General features: G+C 37.9%; 1 protein-coding gene across 1 annotated transcript in view; it reads right to left on the bottom strand.

Annotated features, from left to right (window-relative positions):
- DDX42 (DEAD-box helicase 42) overlaps window positions 1-21,838 on the bottom strand; it is a gene marked incomplete at its 3' end in the record, with an annotated part of 51,870 nt that overhangs the window by 28,665 nt on the left and 1,367 nt on the right. The window contains exons 2-3 of the mRNA XM_082678797.1: window positions 13,137-13,370; window positions 11,040-11,190 (exon numbers count right to left, since the gene is read on the bottom strand). Of these exons, the coding sequence (XP_082534923.1) occupies window positions 11,040-11,190; window positions 13,137-13,354 (369 nt within the window). The 5' untranslated portion in view covers window positions 13,355-13,370. The remainder of the gene's footprint in view (window positions 1-11,039; window positions 11,191-13,136; window positions 13,371-21,838) is intronic.

A 21,838-nucleotide genomic window follows, 5' to 3' on the forward strand; every position in this document is an offset into this window, starting at 1 on the left:
AATAATAGTAAGTTCACAGATACCCCAAAACAAACCACCAGACGTGATCCTGCCCACCAGAAAGACAAGATCCAGCCTCAGCCACCAGAACACAGGCATCAGTCCCCTCCACCAGGGAGTCTCCACAACCCACTGAACCAACCTTACCCACTGTGGGCAGACACCAAAAACAACAGAACTACGAACCTGCGGCCTGCGAAAAGGAGACCCCAAACACATTAAGTTAAGCAAAATAAGAAGACAGAGAAATACACAGCAGATGAAGGAGCAAAGTAAAAACCCACCAGACCAAACACATGAAGAGGAGATAGGCAGTCTACCTGAAAAAGAATTCAGAGTAATGATAGTAAAGATGATCCAAAATCTTGGAAACAGAATGGAGAAAATACAAGAAACGTTTAACAAGGACCTAGAAGAACTAAAGAGCAAACAATGATGAACAACACAATAAATGAAATTAAAAATTCTCCAGAAGGAATCAATAGCAGAATAACTGAGGCAGAAGAACAGATAAGTGATCTGGAGGATAAAATAGTGGAAAAAAGTATCACAGAGCAGAATAAAGAAAAAAGAACAAAAAGAATTGAGGACAGTCTATGTCTCAGAGACCTCTGGGACAACATTAAACTCACCAACATTCGAATTATAGGGGTCCCAGAAGAAGAAGAGAAAAAGAAAAGGATTGAGAAAATATTTGAAGAGACTATAGTGAAAACTTCCCTAATACGGGAAAGGAAATAGTCAAGTTCAGGAAGTGCAGGGAGTCCCATACAGGATAAATCCAAGGAGAAACATGCCAAGACACATATTAACCAAACTATCAAAAATTAAATACAAAGAAAAAACATTAAAAGCAGCAAGGGAAAAGCAACAAATAATATACAAGGGAATCCCCATAAGGTTAACAGGTGACCTTTCAGCAGAAACTCTGCAAGCCAGAAGGGAGTGGCAGGACATATTTAAAGTGATGAAAAGGGGCTTCCCTGGTGGCACAGTGGTTAAGAATCCACCTGCCAATGCAGGGGACCCAGGTTCAAGCCCTGGTCTGGGAAGATCCCACATGCCGCAGAGCAACTAAGCCCGTGAGCAACAACTACTGAGCATGCGCTCTAGAGTCCATGCTCCGCAGCAAAAGAAGCCACCTCAACGAGAAGCCCACACACCGCAATGAAGAGTAGCCCCTGCTCGCTGCAACTAGAGGAAGCCTGTGTGCAGCAACGAAGACCCAATGCAGCCAAAAATAAAAATAAATATATTTAAAGTGATGAAAGGGAAAAACCTACAACCAAGATTGCTCTACCCGGCAAGGATCTCATTCAGATTCGACAGAGAAATTAAAACCTTTACAGACAAGCAAGAGCTAAGAGAATTCAGCACCACCAAACCAGCTTTACAACAAATGCTAAATGAACTTCTCTAGGCAGAAAACACAAGAGAATGAAAAGGCCTACAACAACATACCCAAAACAACTAAGAAAATGGTAACAGGAACATACATGTCGATAACTACCTTAAATGTAAATGGATTAAATGCTCCAAACAAAAGACACAGACTGGCTGAATGGATACAGAAACAAGACCCGTATATATGCTGTCTACAAGAGACCCACTTCAGACCTAGGGGCACATACAGACTGAAAGTGAGAGGATGGAAAAAGATATGCCATGCAAATGGAAATCAAAAGACAGCTGGAGTAGCAATTCTCATCTCAGACAAAACAGACTTTAAAATAAAAACTATTACAAGAGACAAAGAAAGACACTACATAACGATCAAGGGAGCAATCCAAAAAGAAGATATAACAATTGTAAATATTTATGCACCCAACATAGGAGCACCTCAATAAATAAGGCAAATGCAAACAGCCATAAAAGGGGAAATTGTCAGTAACACAATAATAGTAGGGGACTTTAATACCCCACTTTCACCAATGGACAGATCATCCTAAATGAAAATAAATAAGGAAACACAAGCTTTAAATGGCACATTAAACAAGATGGACTTAATTGACATTTATAGGACATTCCATCCAAAAACAACACAATACACTTTCTTCTCAAGTGCTCATGGAACATTCTCCAGGATAGATCATATCTTGGGTCATATATCAAGCCTTGGTAAATTTAAGAAAACTGAAATCGTATCAAGTATCTTTTCCAACCACAACACTATGAGACTAGATATCAATTACAGGAAAAAAAACTATAAAAAAATACAAACACATAGAGGCTAAACAATACACTACTAAATAACCAAGAGATCACTGAAGAAATCAAAGAGGAAATCAAAAAATACCTAGAAACAAATGACAATGAAAACACGACAACCCAAAACCTATGGGATGCAGCAAAAGCAGTTCTAAGAGGGAAGTTTAGAGGAATACAGTCCTACCTCAAGAAACAAAAAAAATCTCAAATAAACAACCTAATGTTACACCTAAAGCAATTAGAGAAAAAAGAACAAAAAACCCCCGAAGTTATCAGAAGGAAAGAAATCATAAAGATCAGATCAAAAATAAATGAAGAAGAAATGAAGGAAACAGTAGCAAAGATCAATAAAACTAAAAGCTGGTTCTTTGGGAAGAAAAACAAAATTGATAAACCATTAATTAGCCAGACTCCTCAAGAAAAAAAGGGAGAAGACTCAAATCAACAGAATTAGAAATGAGAAAGCATAAGTAACAACTGACACTGCAGAAATACAGAGGACCATGAGAGATTACTACAAGCAACTGTATGCCAATAAAATGGACAACCTAGAAGAAATGGACAAATTCTTAGAAAAGCACAACCTTCCAAGACTGAACCAGGAAGAAACAGAAAATATAAACAGACCAATCACAAGCACTGAAATTGAAACTGTGATTAAAAATCTTCCAACAAACAAAAGCCCAGGACCAGATGGCTTCACAGGCGAATTCTATCAAACATTTAGAGAAGAACTAACACCTATTCTCAAATTCTTCCAAAATACAACAGAGGGAGGAACACTCCCAAACTCATTCTACGAGGCCACCATCACTGATACCAAAACCACACAAAGATGTCACAAAAAAATCTACAGGCCAGTATCACTGATGAACACATATGCAAAAATCCTCAACAAAATACTAGCAAACAGAATACAACAGCACATTAAAAGGATCACACACCATGATCAAGTGGGGTTTATCCCAGGAATGAAAGGATTCTTCAATATATGCAAATCAATCAATGTGATACACCGTATTAACAAACTGAAGGATAAAAACCGTATGATCATCTCAATAGATGCAGAAAAAACTTTTATCAACACTGATTTATGATAAAACCCCTCCAGAAAGTAGGCATAGAGAGAACATACCTCAACATAATAAAGGCCATATATGACAAACCCACAGCCAACATCATTCTCAATGGTGAAAAACTGAAACCATTTCCACTAAGATCAGAAACAAGACAAGGTTGCCCATACTCACCACTATTATTCAACATAGTTTTGGAAGTTTTAGCCACAGCAATCAGAGAAGAAAAAGAAAAGGAATCCAAATCAGAAAAGAAGTAAAACTGTCACTGTTTACAGATGACATGACACTACACACAGAGAATCCTAACAATGCTACCAGAAAACTACTAAAGCTAATCAATGAATCCGGTAAAGTAGCAGGATACAAAATTAATGCACAGAAATCTGTTGCATTCCTATACACTAATGATGAAAAATCTGAGAAAGAAATTAAGGAAACACTGCCATTTACCTTTGCAACAAAAAGAATAAAATACCTAGGAATAAAACAACCTAAAGAGACAAAAGACCTGTATGCAGAAAACTATAAGGCACTGATGAAAGAAATTAAAGAGGATACAAACAGATGGAGAGATATACCATGTTCTTGGACTGGAAGAGTCAACATTGTGAAAACGACTATACTACCCAAAGCAATCTACAGATTCAGTGCAATCCCTATCAAACTACCAATGGCATTTTTCACAGAATTAGAACAAAAAATTGCACAATTTGTATGGGAACACAAAAGACCCCAAATACCCAAAGCAATCTTAAGAAAGAAAAATGGAGCTGGAGCAATCAGGCTCCCTGACTCCAGACTATACTACAAAGCTACAGTAATCAAGACAGTATGGTACTGGCACAAAAACAGAAATACAGATCAATGGAACAGGATAGAAAGCACAGAGATAAACCCACACACATACTGTCACCTTATCTTTGATAAAGGAGGCAAGAATATACAATGGAGAAAAGACAGCCTCTTCAATAAGTGGTACAGGGAAAACTGGACAGCTACATGTAACAGAATGAAACTAGAACACTCCCTAACACCATACACAAAAATAAACTCAAAATGGATTAAGGACCTAAATGTAGGCCAGACCCTATAAAACTCTTAGAGGAAAACATAGGGAGAACACTCTGTGATATAAATCACAGCAAGATCCTTTTTACCCACCTCCTAGAGAAAGGGAAATAAAAACAAAAATAAACAAATGGGACCTCATGAAACTTAAAAGCTTTTGCACAGCAAAGGAAACCATAAAAAAGATGAAAAGACAACCCTCAGAAAGGGAGAAAATATTTGCAAACGAAGCAACTGACAAAGGATTAATCTCCAAAATATACAAACAGCTCATGCAGCTCAATATCAAAAAAACAAACAACCCAATCCAAAAATGGGCAGAAGACCTAAATAGACATTTCTCCAAAGAAGATATACAGATTGCCAACAAACACATGAAAGGACGCTCAACATCACTAATCATTAGAGAAATGCAAATCAAAACTACAATGAGGTATCACCTCACACCGATCAGAATGACCATCATCAAAAAATCCACAAACAATAAATGCTGGAGAGGGTGTGGAGAAAAGGGAACCCTCTTGCACTGTTGATGCACTGTTGATGGGAATGTAAATTGATACAGCCACTGTGGAGAACAGGGTACACAGGTTCGTGCCCCGGTCCGGGAAGATCCCACATGCCGCGGAGCGGCTAGTCCTGTGGGCCATGGCCGCTGAGCCTGTGCTTCACAACGGGAGAGGCCACAACAGTGAGAGGCCCGCATAGCAAAAACAACAACAACAAAAAAATGGACTTGAGGACAAGGGGAGATGGAAGGGTAGCTGGAACAAAGTTAGAGAGTGGCATGGACATATATACCGTACCAAATGTAAAACAGATAGTGGGAAGCAGCCGCATAGCACAGGGAGATCAGCTCGGTGGTTTGTGACCACCTAGAGGGGTGGGATAGAGTAGCAAGAGGGAGGGGATATGGGGATATATGTATAGGTGATTCACTTTGTTATACAGCAGAAACTAACACAACATTGTAAAGCAATTATACTCCAATAAATATGTTAAAAAAAAATCAAACACACACACACAAAAGAATATACAGGAAAGAGAAAATCACAGTTGTAAAGTAAATCACTTAACTAAGCCAGCAATCACTTAAGTAAGATTAAAAAAAAAATCAAAACATTTCTGTCAGAGAATGATAACCACAATGAACAGCAAAAGGATGAACATGAAGATGCAAAAGAGGACGTCAAAATCATAAAATGTGAGGGAGGAGAGTACAAAAATGTAGACTTTTTTTTTTCTAGAGTATGTTTAGGTCTATATGACTACCAGTGTAAAGCAAGTAGATATAGGAAGGGGTTAACATACTTGAAAAACAGGGCAACCACAAATCAAAAACACAACTGATTCGCAAAAACCAAAAAGAAGAGAATATAATTAAGCATAATACAAAAGGAAATCATCAAACCACAAAAGGAAAAACAAAACAAAACAAAAAGGGACAAAAAATATATATAAAATCAATGGGCAAACAAGGTTTAAAATGGCAATAAATACATATTTATCAATAGTTACCTTAAATGTCAATGAAGTAGAAAGTCAGCAGAAGGAAGGAGATAATAAAGATCAGGAAAAGAGAGGAAATAAAATAGGGATTAAAAATAAAATAGAAAAAAATCAATAAAACCAAGAACTGGTTCTTTGAAAGGGTAAACAAGAATGACAAACCTTGGGAATTCCCCAGTGGTCCAGTAGTTAGGACTCCACACTTTCACTGCCAAGGGCATGGGTTCAATCCCTGGTCAGGGAACTAAGACTCCATAAGCTGCGTGGCACAGCCAAGAAAAAGAAAAGGAAAAAAAAACCCAAAACACGGAAAAACCTCAGATAAACAAAATAAGAAATGAAAGAGAAGAAATCACAATTGATACCACAGAAATAACAAAAAACCGTAAGAGAATACTATGAATTATATGGCAACAAATTCAACAACCTAGAAGAAATGGACAACTTTCTAGAAACATACAGGCTACCAAAACTGAATCAAGAAGAAATATATAACTTGACCAGACCAATCACTAGAAATGAAATAGAATCTGTAATCAAAAAACTCCCTACAAAGAAAAGTCCAGGACCAGATGGCTTCACTGGGGATTTCTATCAAACATACCAAGAAGAACTTATACCGATCCTTCTCAAACTCTTCCAAAAGACTGAAGAGGCAGGAACACTCCCAAAGAGATTCTATGAAGAAACCATCACCCTGATCCCAAAACCAGTCAAAGACACTACCAAAAAAGAAACTTATAGGCCAATATCTTTGATGAATATAGATACAAAAATTCTCAACAAAATATTAGCAAACCAAATCCAACAACACATAAAAAAAGACATACACCACGACGAAGTTGGATTTACCCCAGGGTCAAAAGGATGGTTCAACATACACAAACCAATCAATGTGATACACCACATCAACAAAAGAAACGACAGATGCTCAGTCCCCTTCTGCCACTTGGAATCATATGTTGAAGAGAGTAGAGCCACAAGATGGAGGAGCCCTGAATGTTGCTTGAAGGAGCACCACCCACAGGTTAGAAACACCCATTTTGGCTTTTACATGAGCAAGAAATAAACTTACGGTGTTGGAGAAAGAAAAACAAACACACAAAAACAAAAGAAAGGACAAAAACCACATGACCATCTCAACAGACGGATTTGATAAAATTCAACATCCACTGATGATAAAAACCCTTACAAAAATGGATATACAGGGAACATATCTCAACATAATAAAAGCTATTTACGACAAACCCACAGCCAATATAATACTCAATGGTGAAAAGATGAAAGCCTTCCCCCCAAAATCTGGAACAAGACAAGAATGCCCATGCTCACCACTTCTCCTCAACATAGTATTGGAAGTCCTAGCCACTGCAATCAGACAAGAAAACAAAATAAAAGGTATTCAAATTGGTAGAGAAGAGGTAAAACTGTCATTATACGTAAATGACATGATATTGTACATAGAAAACTGAAAGACTCCACACAAAAACTACTAGAACTGATAAACGAATTAAGCAAGGTAGCAGGATACAACATTAACATACGGAAAGTGGTTGTATTTCTTCACACCAACAAGGAAATAACAGAAAGGAAATGTAAACAAACAATCCCTTTTCAAATTGCACCAGGGGTGGTCTAGTGGTTAGGATTCAGCGCTTTCACTGCTGTGGGCTGGGTTCAATCCTCCTGGGTCAGGGAACTGAGATCCCGCAAACTGTGCAGTGTGGCCAAAAAATATATACATATTTTTAAATAAATAAACAAAACAAAATGGCATCAAAAAAAATACTTAGGAATAAACCTCACGAAGGAGATGAAAGACTTATATGCTGAAAACTACAAAAATTAATAAAGGAAATTAAAGATAATTCAAAGAAATGGAAAGATATCCCATGCTCTTGGACTGGAAGAATTAATAATGTTAAAAATGGCAATACTAGGGCTTCCCTGGTGGCGCAGTGGTTGAGAGTCTGCCTGCCGATGCAGGGGACACGGGTTCGTGCCCCGGTCCGGGAAGATCCCACATGCTGCGGAGTGGCTGGGCCTGTGAGCCATGGCCACTGAGCCTGCGCATCCGGAGCCTGTGCTCCGCAATGGCAGAGGCCACAACAGTGAGAGGCCCGCGTACCGCCAAAAAAAAAAAAAAAAGGCAATACTACCCAAAGCAATCTACAGATTTAATGTGATCCCTGTCAATTTACCCATGACATTTTTCACAGAACTAAAATAATGCTAAAATTAATACAGAACCATAAAAGACTCAAAATTGCCAAAGCGATCCTGGGGAAAAAGAACAAAGCAGGAGGCATAACCCTCCCAGACTTCAGACAACACTACAAAGCTACAGTAATCAAAACAGTGTGGTACTGGCACAAAAACAGACATACAGATCAATGGAACAGAATAGAGAACCCAGGAGAAAACTCCACATTACCTACCGTCCATTAATCTTCAACAAAGGAGGCAAGAATATAAAATGGGAAAAAGACAGTCTCTTCAGCTAGTGGTGGGAGGAAAGTTAGACAGCTGCATGTAAATCAATTAAGTTAGAACACACCATGCACAAAAATAAACTCAAAATGGCTTAAGGACTTAAATATAAGATATGACACCATAAAACTCCCAGAAAAGATCACAGGCAAAACATTCTGACATAAATGGTACCAATGTTTTCTTAGGTCAGTCTTTCAAGGCAATAGAAATAAAAACAAAAATAAACAAATGGGACCTAAGCAAACTTACAAGCTTTTGCACAGCAAAGGAAACCATAAACAAAACGAAAAGACATCCTATGGACTGGGAGAAAATATTTGCAAATGATGCAACTGACAAGGGCTTAATTTCCAAAATATACAAACAGCTCATACAACTCAACAAGAAAAAAACAAATAACCCAATCGAAAAATGGGTAGAAGACCTAAATAGACATTTCTCCAAAGAAGACATATAGATGGCCAACAGGCACACAAAAACATGCTCAACATCGCTAATCATTATAGAAATCCAAATCAAAACTACCATGAAGTAACACCTCACACCAGTCAGAATGGCCATCATTAAAAAGTCTACAAATAATAAATGCTAGAGAGGGTATGGAGAAAAGGGAACCCTCTTACGTTGTTGGTGGGAATGTAAATCGTTGCAGCCACTAGGAAAAACAGTATGAAGTTTCCTCAGAAAATTAAAAATAGAGCTGCCATATGATCTAGCAATCCCACTCCTGGGCATATATCCAGACAAAACCGTAATTCAAAAGATACGTGCACTCCTATGCTCATAGCAGCACTATTTACAATAGCCAAGACATGGAAACAACCTAAATGTCCATCGACATATGAATGGATAAAGAAGATGTGGTGTGCGTATGTGTACACACACACACACACACACACACACACACACAATGGATTATTATTCGGCCATGAAAAAGAATGAAATAATGCCATTTGCAGCAACATGGATGGATCTAGAGATGATCATACTAAGTGAAGTAAGTCAGAAAGAGAAAGACAAATACAATATGATATCACTTATATATGGAATCTATTGATAAATTATGACACAAATCAACATATGTACGAAACGAAAATAGCCTCACAGATATAGAGAACAGACTTGTGGTTGTCAAGGGAGAGGGGAGGAAAAGAGGGGAGGAATGGGAGTTTGGGATTAGCAGAGATAAACTATTATATATAGGATGGATAAACAACAAGGTCATGCTGTATCGCAGAGGGAACTATATTCAATATTCTATGACAAACCATAATGGAAAAGAATAAAAAAGAATATATATATGTATAACTGAGTCACTTTGCTGTACAGAAGAAATTAACACAGCATTGTAAATCAACTATACTTCAATAAAATTTAAAAAAAAGAAAAGAAGAGGGGCAAATTAAAGGAAGAAATTAAAGCCAATGTGGGAATTCTCTGCCGGTCCAGTGGTTAGGACTCTGCACTTTCACTGCTGAAGGCCGGGGCTCGATACCCCTGGTTGGGGAACTAAAATCCTGCAAGCTGAGTGGCGTGGCCAAGGGAAAAAAAAAAAAGGCAATGTGATTGTGTGAATTTTGGTGCCATTAAGAGAAGTAAGATGAAATACCTGGCTGAGGAGGAAAAGATGATGAATTGCGTTTAAGGTGCCATTTTTACACCCATGTAAAAATGGTCAATATGATTCTAGAAAAGCAGAGCTGAAACCAAAGAGAGACTATGGAACTAAAGATATTAATTATTCACATAGAAGTTACGTTTTAGAAGAGGATGAGGTCACTAAGGAATGTATAAAGAGTGACAATAGCAAATCAATATAGCGAACTGTAGGAGAATCATATTTGAGAAACGAAGAGAATCACAGAATGACAGATAACAGATGGCTATGTAAGAATTTTTTTGGTACAATGATATGGTAGCTATGTTTTTTAAGAGTTATAGAAATACAGAAATACTGATGGATGAAATGATATGTCTGAGATTTACTTTAAAATAATCTAAAAGAGGGGTGGAGTTGTTAGATAACAAAAGACTGGACAAGTTGTTAACTGATAAAGCAGGGTGAAGGGTACATGGGGGCTCATTTTATTACTCTACTTTTGTATGTGTTTGAACTTTTTCATAATAAATAGCAAATAAATAAATAGCAAATAAACAGAAAGGGAGATGGGAGAAAAGAACAAAATACAAAATCACAAAAGCCTAGTGAGAAGAGTTTTAGGAAGGAAGAGGTCACAAGTTTCAATTTCCATAGCAAGGTCATGAATGTTGATGATAATGTTGATAATAAGAAATAAACATTAAAAGTACAGAATACAGAATTTGTAATTTTAGCAAGTTCCTTAAGTTTAATTACCTTACATATTTATTTAATACATGCTAGATTGAATGAGATAATATTCATTCAAGAATATACCAAGAATTATTAAAACAAAACACACACAACAAACACACAAATTTTGAGCTACTATGTTCAAGGGATACAGTTCAAATTCCTAGGCACGAATCATCTCTGAAAATGCTACAGGGCCAGTGGAAGCATATTTAAGAAACTATAGAATACAAAAGCAAAATTCTCCCAATAAAGGGCCAAGAAACAAACTGACTGAGGACTAAAGCACTAGGTTAATCTGATCTATTTCTAATCACTGAAAATGTTAACATAACAGAGTTGATACTTGCCTCCACTTCAGCCATGAATGCCTCTAAGGGATCATCATCACTATCAGAATCTACTGGCTTGGAATGGAATTGCTGGCGGGTAGGTGAGTTTTCAGCAGGAATGTAAGGTAAATCAACATTGCTAGAATCTTCTTCCTCGTCTTCAAAATATCTGAAAATTAAGATGCATGATTGATAGAGTGAATGTTTAATTTGGGCTCAGGTGAATCTTTCATTTAACACAAATTTTTATTAAAGTATATGTCACAATTAAGAGATTTTGGTCCTTTGGCTTAGGACCTAATTATTAAATTATCACTTAATACATGCCAAATTCTAATACTGCAAAAAAAAAATCACAGCAGATTCTCCATTTCAATAGTGTCTGTTAAAAAATCACATTTCCAGTTCTCTTAAAAGGGATAAGTTTTCAGTACAAATTTAGTATATCATTGTTGCACAGATATAGCAAATATTAAAGTGTATGCCATGGAAAAAATTACTTTGTATGAAATATTATAAAGCTAGTTTATTCTTCATAATCCTTAAAAAAAATTTTGAGATGTATTCATGAGGCTAGAGACTTTCTTCAGAAGTTCTGGGCTGTTTTCTGAGAACCAACAGAAAATTTCTAAAATTAAAAATAAATGTTCAGGAATATAGCCAATATTTTATAGTAACTATAAATGGAGTGTAAACTTTAAAATTTGTGAATCACTATGTTGTACACCTGAAACTTATATAACATTGTACATCAACTATACTTAAAATGTTCAATCCAAAATCCTCACCATACTATGTAAGTATTCAGAAAAGAATTTCAACATCTGTAAAAAGTATCACTTTCCCTCTAACAAATATCCCAGAAAAGAATATCTATGTAGCTATCAACTAAAACAAAACAAAAACATTGTTTAGATCTTACCTCAGAATTAAATGAAATAGTAATACAACCAAATATTAGTTTAAAGAAATCACTACTACAGCCTAAAATTTTATAGCCTTTCAAGTCTTCATTTTAAAAGCTCTAGCCACTTTTATGTGCTGCACACACACATAAATGCATATTCATTTATATAGTAGTTTCATTAATGTATCATTTAAAAGTATCTCTGAGCCGGTAAACTGTTCTCTAGAATAATGATCCTTGACTTTGCTGAATCTTAAACACTTACTTCTGTATTTAATTGCTAAATAACATACCAACTTTTTTAAATGCTGCTGTGTACTTTAAAAACTCTGATCTTGAGGTGTTTTTTTTAACTAAAAAAAAACCTCAAGCAGTGTCACAACCAGGTTGGGAATAATAGCAATAAAAGATTTCTTCAGACTTGGCAAAAAGAGAAGTTATAATCTATAAGGAATTACAACTCAAACTTTCAAGCCCCAGCTTCTTAACAATCACCTTCTTAGACATCAAGTTAAAAAAGGTAACCGGTAAATATGTTTCCTGAGAACTGTGGGCAAAAATCTGAGATCTTCCTACCACTATAAGATATTAAACATAACAGTTGTAAGGACTTGGGTATTGAGCCAAACTATGCCTCTGCCAGTTCTGACAACTGCCTGTGTTTCCAAAACAACTTGTATGGTGTAAACAAAAACTTCAGGGCTTCCCTGGTGGCGCAGTGGTTGAGAGTCCGCCTGCCGATGCAGGGGACATGGGTTCGTGCCCCGGTCCGGGAAGAGCCCACATGCCACGGAGCGGCTGGGCCCGTGAGCCATGGCCGCTGAGCCTGCACGTCCGGAGCCTGTGCTCCGCAACGGGAGAGGCCACAACAGTGAGAGGCCCGCATACCGCAAAAAAAAAAAAAAACTTCAGTAAAGACCATCAAAAGCCACATGAATTATTTAAAATTCTTCGGCCACATTTAGGTTTAAATGGCCTCAAATCCTTTTTGGAACAAGCAAAAGTGAAGGACCACAAAAGTATACTCCTTATGAATGAGTAAACTTAACAATTTAACTTGTTAGGAACAATGCAATCCAGTGAGATAACCACTTTAACAAGTCATATTATTATTTGAGAAACAAATGGTTTCTTTGCTTCAATTTCTGTTGATGGAATGAATACCTCAAAGCCTAACCTTTGCTAAATTACCAGGTATTCCCACTTACGCGTTTTCTTCATCAAAGTTGGCCCGTTTAGAACCAATTTTGTAGAAGGAAGGGAGCTGTGGTGGAGCCGACTTTCCAAATCCAGAAGAGCTGGTTGCCCCAAAGGCACTATGGGACTGCTGTGGGAGTTTTGGTTCCTCCTTCTTTCCCGCACTAATAGCGAAACCTCCAAAGCCAAATCCCCTCTTAGTGCCAGGGCCACCTTTATTCCAGTTCATGGTGTCAATGATTGATCTGTTAGGAACAAGAGACACTTACATAAGTTTAACTTTATAAACAGACCACTGATTTTTATGTCAGTTCCAACCTTTGCCTACAATTTTATTTTAAACCTTTGCCTCTCAATTAAAATTTTAACTTCAGTACAGCACAGATTGGCACAACACTATAAATCAACTATATTTCAATTAAAAAAATTTAACTCTGTACTTCAGATATGCAATATGCTAACCTCAATGAAACGGTCACATTTTCTGAAACACTGAAGAAATTGTTATTTCTTTTGTTGAGATCTCAATCTGAACAGGTATGCAGTATTTAATACCATGCCCTTCAAAAGGATTTGATTGCTCATTTAACATCTCATTCAGTTTGCCTATTGTTAAGGATAACAAAGAAATTTCCTAAGCACCGATCAAATGGGTTTAAAAACACCTTATCTCTTATAAGTCTTGGTTCCAAAAAACCTTTTTTTAATGACACAAGTTACCTACGTTTTATAGAATAGCAGAAAACTCAGAACGCGAAAAGGAACAAAATAAAATTACCTGAAATTCCTCTCCCAGATATGCAATTTTGTTGATATCTTTTGCTTTTTTTCTATGCATATGTGTATACACAAACACACCCCATTTAAAATCAAAACTGAAACCATACTGTACAAACTGTTTTAGTTACTGATTTCTTCACAGTATGATACACATGAACATCTTTAAATGTCAATAAATACATTTCTCTACTTCTGTTTTTTTAAAGTTATGAAACATATCATATATCTTTGTGCATACTCTTATTTCCTTAGGATCAATTTTTTTAAATGCAATTGCTTAGCAAACGGGAATGTGCATTCGAAGTTTTACATTTACAGAAAAGTGTCCATTATACACTGAGTAATATGAGAAGGGCATAAAACAAGGTGGGTGGTATGATTCAATGTAAAAGCATGTCTTACATGTACAGAGATAGCTGGAGGGCTGCTTATCAAAATGTTAATAGCAGTTATTTGATTTTTACTTTTTTCTTTGTATTAAAGTTTACCATTAATAAGAAAAGTTTAAATGTTTATAATAGACTCTGAAGCCAATGTGAACAGAGTTCCAAAAACTGCTTTTTACAATGGCATTGTTAAAGGGACCAGGAACAGCAACAACACGCTCTACTTTTCTGGTTCTATGCCCCTCCCCCATATATAACCTATAGGTTTTGTTTTAACTATTATACAACACTTAGTTCAGTCTGTTTAGTATTAAAGTTGATTTATGCCATGTCAACCACTGCCCTTAGTTCCAGGTAGGGACTGTCTTTACCCATTTTGGACTTTGCATAAAAGTGATTCATGGCTAGAATAAGCACTTTATAAGTAATAGTTTACTTACACTTAATTTAGACCATCTCCTGCCTTCTTCAGGAATTCCTTAAGGGGAATCAACATAATTCTAGTGAGATGAGATTTGGTAAGAGTATTTACAAGCCAGAAAATTTTAGCATCTGATAGTATCGTTTAACCAATCTGTGAGCCTGGCTTTCCAAGGGCTGTTCCTAAGCAACAAAAACGACGGATTCTGAATTTTAACCTTTTTCCTAGTGTATATAATGCATAATAAGAGGCTAGTAATAAATAAGCCATTGAAATCAGAACGTAGGCAAAGGAAGGATGGAAAAAACCACCCTTGGTAGATGTTAAGAATTACATTAACAGGGACTTCCCTGGTGGCGCAGTGGTTAAGAATCCACCCTCCAATGCAGGGGACACGGGTTCGAGCCCTGGTCCAGGAAGATCCCACATGCCACGGAGCAACTAAGCCTGTGAGCCACAACTACTGAAGCCCACGCACCACAACAACTGAAGCCCGTGTGCCTAGAGCCCGTGCTCCGCAACAAAGAGAAGCCACCCCAATGAGAAGCCTGTGCACTGCAGCGAAGAGTAGCCCCCGCTCTCCGCAACTAGAGAAAGCCCGTGTGCAGCAACGAAGACCCAACGCAGCCAAAAATAAATAATAAATAAATAAATTTATTTAAAAAAAGAATTACATTAACAATCTCCTAGCAGGAAGACTTTCAATGGTTTATCGAAAGCTTGCTGAGGAAGGTCAGGCAATGCATTGGGTGCTCGGCGTTTATAGATGAAAGATACAGTCCCATTCTCAAGGAGTTCACAGTGTAGTTTTAGCCAGCTTAAAAAAAAAAAAAAGATGTGTTCTAATAGAGGTACTACACAAAGTGCATTTATTGATGGCCCAGGAGGAGGGTACCCAACCTATGATGAATTGGGGACAAGGCACAGTTTTTCTGGAGATGACACTGGCATTAACTTTTTAAATCTGAAGAGGCATTATATCAGGGAAGAAGTGTCAGGAGAGGGAATTTTAGATAGAAGGCACTGTTAAGTGCTACCACAGAGAACTAGAAATATTGCAGTGCAGCTAGAGTTCTGTAGGACATTTGGGAAAATTGCAGGGCACATGTTCAGAAAGACAAGCAGGGCCCAGGGGAACAGTTTAGTATACTATGCTAAGAACACACCATACAAAACTATAGTCCGCCAGTTATAATTTTAAGCAAAAAAAAGGACACGTTTCAGATCAGTATTTTAGAATGATTAGATGAGAGACAGCAGGAAAAGTTGGACACAAGGAAAGCAGTTAGGACATTATTATAAAAATACAAATATAAAGTGACAAGGTACTGAACAACTAAGGAAGTGGCTATAAGGAAGGAGAAGGGGGGTTGTAGATCTGAGTTATTTACTTAGGTATCTATGAGGAAGAATCAACTGGGGTAACCAAATTAGACGTGGGAGCTAAGGAGGAAGGGAGAGTCTAGAATAACTCTGGAAGTTTCTGGCTTTTACAGATTGGGTGAATGGTGGTGCCATTAGTAGAGATGGAAACCTAGAAAAGCCAGGCATGGAGAAGCAGGTAGAAAGTGAGATCAGTTCAGTACCTATGGGAGAGCTAAGGACAGCTGGCAAGTAAGGTCTGTAACTGCAGAGAGAGATCTGTGATGGGGCTATAGATTTGATATGAGACATTTGCATCTGAGGTTACTGATGTAGATAAGCCAGCAGAGAGTGAGAAAAGGGGTGAGACAATCATAGTGTATGTCAATATTTAGGAATGGGCAGGGGAAGAGAAACTCACGTGGAAACTTGAGGACGAACGAAGAGGAAGGGAGGATAGCAGAGAAAGTGACACAGATGGTGAGACAAGTTTTACAGGCAGAAAGAAATGTCTAATGTTAAAAACTAAAAAGAAGACAGGTGAGATAAGAACTAAAAAGCCTCCGTTGAAGGAGTGGGGGCAGGGTTAAGGAATGATTGGTAAGTGGTAGAGGATGAAGACTAGGCCACAAGGAGTGCAGATTACTTCCTAGGCTGTTTACCAATGACAGGAAGGAGAGCATGAGGTGTTAACTAGAGGAATTTCGTTTAAGGAAGAAATGTAAGCATGTTTATATGCTATAGAGGAAAAGCCAACAAAAAGAAAAACTAAAGATTTGGGATGACAGGAAAAATCATAGGAACAAGGTGTTGCAGAGACCTGAAGAGACAAGATCAAAACCTTTAATAAGGAGTAACTCACTCTTCCCCCTAGACTGAGGATAGAAGAAAAGGATGGGCATAAATTAATCCTACTAAATAATAAAGGGTTCAAATTACAAAAGAAATAAATCAAATACTTCGTTTTAAAAATTCAACTTCTGCCACAAACAGGCAAGCAATGTGACTTTAGGGGAGTGAGAGTTGCTTAATGGTTTAGAGACATAAGACGCAAAATATGCGTTTAGAATATGCGTAAAGAAATATGCGTTTCTTTAACTCTTCGGAGATTTGGGTCAGCCAAAAGACTGAGAACACTTAAGTGCCCCCAAGCCTTACACTAGTGTGAGCTAGGTCACACTGCCCACGTTCCCTAACTAATTGCTTCTAGCAAGGCCAAACAACTGTGCTATCTATACCCCACTGACTAGAATGTCAGCTCCGTGAGGGCAGGAACTTTGCCTGTTTTGTCCAACATAGTATCCTTAGTGCCTAGTGTATACAGTACTCAAAAAATTTTATGATGAATGAATAACTATCATGCATTCAGGCTCTTCAGAATTCATCCCAGTATTTGTGAAAACCATCATCTCCCGTTATTACAAACCTTGCTATCTAGCCAACCAGTCCTGATTAAATCTAAGCCAGCTCATCCTCAGTGCACCACTAATTCTTAATTTCTTGACAACAGTTTTTCCTACTATTAGTCCATGTATATGGCTACAGATCCTTGACAAACAGAGGTTTGAGGGGCTGTAGCTGATATAAGAAGCACAAGATGGCCAACCTAATCTCTATTTGGTTTCATGATGTTCAAAGAAAAAGAAAAAAAAATGAACCCTCCTCTGCTTAAGCTATTGAGGCTATTAAAATTAATTTTCAGTCTCTAAGCAAACATTGTTTGGAGAAGAGACATCCATTAAACAGTTAATAAGAAAGTCAAAACATAGTGAGGATTCCTGCTATTCGTGGGTCTCCTCAAAGCTGCCTTTATTTGGTCTACACACACACACACACACACACACACACACACACACACACACACACACACACACACACACACACACACACACACACACACACACACACACACACACACACACACACACACACACCCTGGGCCTTCTCTCAGGTTACAATATGCCTGGTACATCCTTCCCACAAGCTGGCAAACTCATATCAAATAGCTCTGAAACTTCACCTCTGCCTCCATAAACACTTCTCAAATTGATGACAGAAAAGGTGAAAAATCACCACATGGCTTCTGACACCCAGGTAAAGCTCACAGACTTCATTAAAAACAACCACCAGCAACAAAAACAATCCAATTTTAAAAATGGGCAAAGGACTTGACATTTCTCCAAAGATATACAAATGGCCAATAAGTATATGAAAAGATGCTCAACATCACTAATCATTTGGGAAATGCAAATCAAAACTGTATCACCTCATACTCATTAGGATAGCTACTATTAAAAAAAAAGGGCTTCCCTGGTGGCGCAGTGGTTAAGAATCCACCTGCCAATGCAGGGCACAAGGGCTCAAGCCCTGGTCCAGGAAGATCCCGCATGCCTCGGAGCAACCAAGCCCATGCGCCACAACTATTGAGCCTGCGCTCTAGAGCCCGTGAGCCACAATTACTAAGCCCGTGCACCACAACTACTGAAGCCCGTGTGCCACCTAGAGCCTGTGCTCTGCAACAAAGAGAAGCCACTGCAATGAGAAACCTGCGCACCACAATGAAGAGTAGCCCCGGCTCGCCACAACTAGAGAAAGCCCGAGTGCAGCAAAGGAGACCCAACGCAGCCATAAATAAATAAATTTTTTTAAAAAAGAAACCTACACAACAGAAAATAACAAGTCTTGGCAAGGATGTGGAGAAACCAGAACCCTTGCACACTGCTGGTAGGGATGTAAAATGGTTCAGCTGCTGTGGAAAACAGTACAGTGGCTCCTCAAAAAATTAACCACAGAACTACCATATGATACAGCATTTCCTCTTATGAGTACAGACCCAAAAGAACTGAAAGCAGGGACAGACATTTGTACACCCATGTTCATAGTAGCATTATTCACCACAGCCAAAAGGTGGAAGCAACCCAAGTGTCCACGGATGGGTAAACTAAATGTGGTGAGATAAATATATAGCAATAGTATTCAGCCTTGAAAAGGGAGACAATTCTGACACATGCTACAACATGGATGAGCCTTGAGGACATCATGTTAAGGAAATAAGCCAGTCACAAAAGGACAAATACTGTATGATTCCACTTATATGAGGTACCTAGAGCAGCAAATTCAGAGACAGAAAATAGAAGGGTGGTTGCCAGGGATTGGGGGATGGGGAGTTACTGCTTAATGGGGAGACGGTTTCAGTTTTACAAGATGAAAAGTGTTCTGTGGACACTATGGTGGTGATGGTAGCAAAACAATGTGGATGTACTTAATGCCCCTGAACTGCCCACTTAAAAATGGTTAAGTTTTTTTACGTGTAGTTTACCAGTTAAAAAAAACCTTGAAAATCAAAGAATCAGAATTCCACTTGCACATGTATTTTTAGATTGTTATTTTATCCAGTTTATGAGAGAGAATGATGCTGTCTAGACCTCAGTTTCTACTCTGAAATGCAAACATATTTGTGAAATTTCAGTTACATTTTTTCTCTTTAAAAAATAGTGCTTTTTAAAATAAAACATCCAATCTGAAAAGAATTAGCTGTATAATAGAAGCATAAACAAAATGTATAAGCATTTGCTTTAAAGAGAACAACCTGAGTTGGGTCTTAGAAATAACAAACATTGTTTTATATAGATCAATAGCCACTTTTTGCTATGTGCCCAGTACTGAGGGATAACACCTCTCCTTTCCCATAATCTATAAAAGGCGACTCTATGTGGTAAAGTATTAAATGAAGTATAGTGGGTCAGAAATAAATAGTGAAAAGAGAAAATGAATTTCCGTCTTTTTTCGGCAGGTGTTTGTTAATATAGTGGAACTAGGGAAAGTCACGCTCAAGGGAGATGAGCACTCAGATGCTCTGCAAAACCTTCTCCCAGGTACCTCCAGACCCTGGCCCCAAACCTCCCGGCCGTACGTTTCTGACCCTGTCATTCCCTTCAATTCAACAGCTCTCCACAGTTACTCAATCAGGCTGGAATGAGGCTCTCCATTGTGGCAAGAACTACTTTACATGCACTTTGGTGAATGCTCTTCCCTCTACCTGTATACCCTCCCCACCAAATCCTATACCTACCATAGTCTTATCCTTCAAAGCCTATCTCAAATACCAACTCGTAGAACTATGACATGAAGATGATTCCCCAAGAGAAGTGGTATCTCCTTCCTCAAACTCCCTTTCTAGTCTTAAAACACCCAACATCTATTCATAACTATTTGTGTTCTTGTTTTATCTCTCCAACTCCATGTTACAAGTTCTGTGGCTAAAATAGCAGGCTTATTCACTTTCTTCTCTTTTGTTTTCCAGAGAATACACTCATTATTCAGGTTTATTCAATATATGGGAGACCCAAGGCAATTTACAACTTGGCTAAATAGAAAAATTAAAGACAGCTGAAATACCTGCTTGGTACTGTTTTAGGCGCTGAAATGTTGTGATTTAGCAGAAAATCATAACAGCATAGTAAAGTAGTACAGACTATGGAGCCAAGCTGACTATGTTTAAACACTGGCTTTGCCACTAACTTGATGTGAACCTCATGGAAGTTACTCAGATTCTTTGGCCTTAGCTTCTTCATCTGTAAAATGGTGAGACCATCACCTGCTTCACAAGGTTGGTGTGAAAAAATGAATTCATACACAGAAATACACTTAGAACAAAGCTTGCCAAATAGTGCACAATATGTATTAGCTGTCATGTTTATCATCATCATTTTTCCTCCAAAAATCAATCTCTCCATTGGTAAATGGAGAATATCAAGCTAGACTTCTCAGGTTTCTTTCAACTCAGGGATTCCATACATCAGTGCCACATGACACTGAAGATGTCAGAGATCACTACGAGCTGACAAATGGGGACAGGCTTCATAAGAGAGCTAGAACCCAGAAAATGGGGTTTTTTATACAGAAAGATGTAAGCTGAGTAGAGAAGTGTGAAGGAAGAAGACATTCTAGGGAGGAAAGCTAGAAATAGCAGTCTAGGGAGTTAGAATAAGTTGGAACATAAAGAAGATAATTTGGCGAGAGTTTATGTTTTGGACAATCAAATAAGATACGATCTAAATGACTTTAAAAATAGTGGACTAAAAACAACTGATTATAAAACTACATTATCACTTGTGTTTTGGGAGAAGAAAGATTTCTAGTGACAGCTGATCACCATCCACTCTAATAATCTGCCTTGAGAACAACTCACACTATAAATCTGTCGGTTCTTTAACAAGAATCTGTTCAAAACCCAAGAATTTCAACACATTCTTCTAAAGCCAAATACAAGTAAATGCTGGATTACACTTATTTTAAAAGCATCTCTCTTCTCTCTGCTGGCTTAAAGAAACTAAGAGCTGATTACATAAAGATTTGATAAAACTAAAATATAAAGAACTGTACTCTTCCACAAATTACACTAAATTATTACAATGTAAGTCAGTTCTTACCATTTCTCTGCTCAAAACCCTAAGACAGTTCCCATCTCAGGCAGAAGAAAAATGAAATCTTCACAACAGCCTAAAAGGTCCTGGTTGTTCTGTGCTTCCCCCCACCCGCACCCCCGTCCCCCCAGTTCTTCCCTGACCTTATCTCCTACCACTCCCTCCTTTGCTCACAGTGTTCCAAGCATGTTGCTCTTCTAACTGTTCCTCTAACAGGCCAGCATTGTCCTTTGCAAGGTCTTTATACTTGCTGTTCCCTCTGCCTGGAATGATCATTCCTCCAGAAACTAGCTGGGGTCACTCCCTCACCTCCTTCTAGTTGCTTAAGTATCAGCTTG

Source organism: Grampus griseus (genome assembly GCF_964374135.1).
Source record: "Grampus griseus genome assembly, chromosome: 20".
Taxonomy (NCBI): Eukaryota; Metazoa; Chordata; class Mammalia; order Artiodactyla; family Delphinidae; genus Grampus; species Grampus griseus.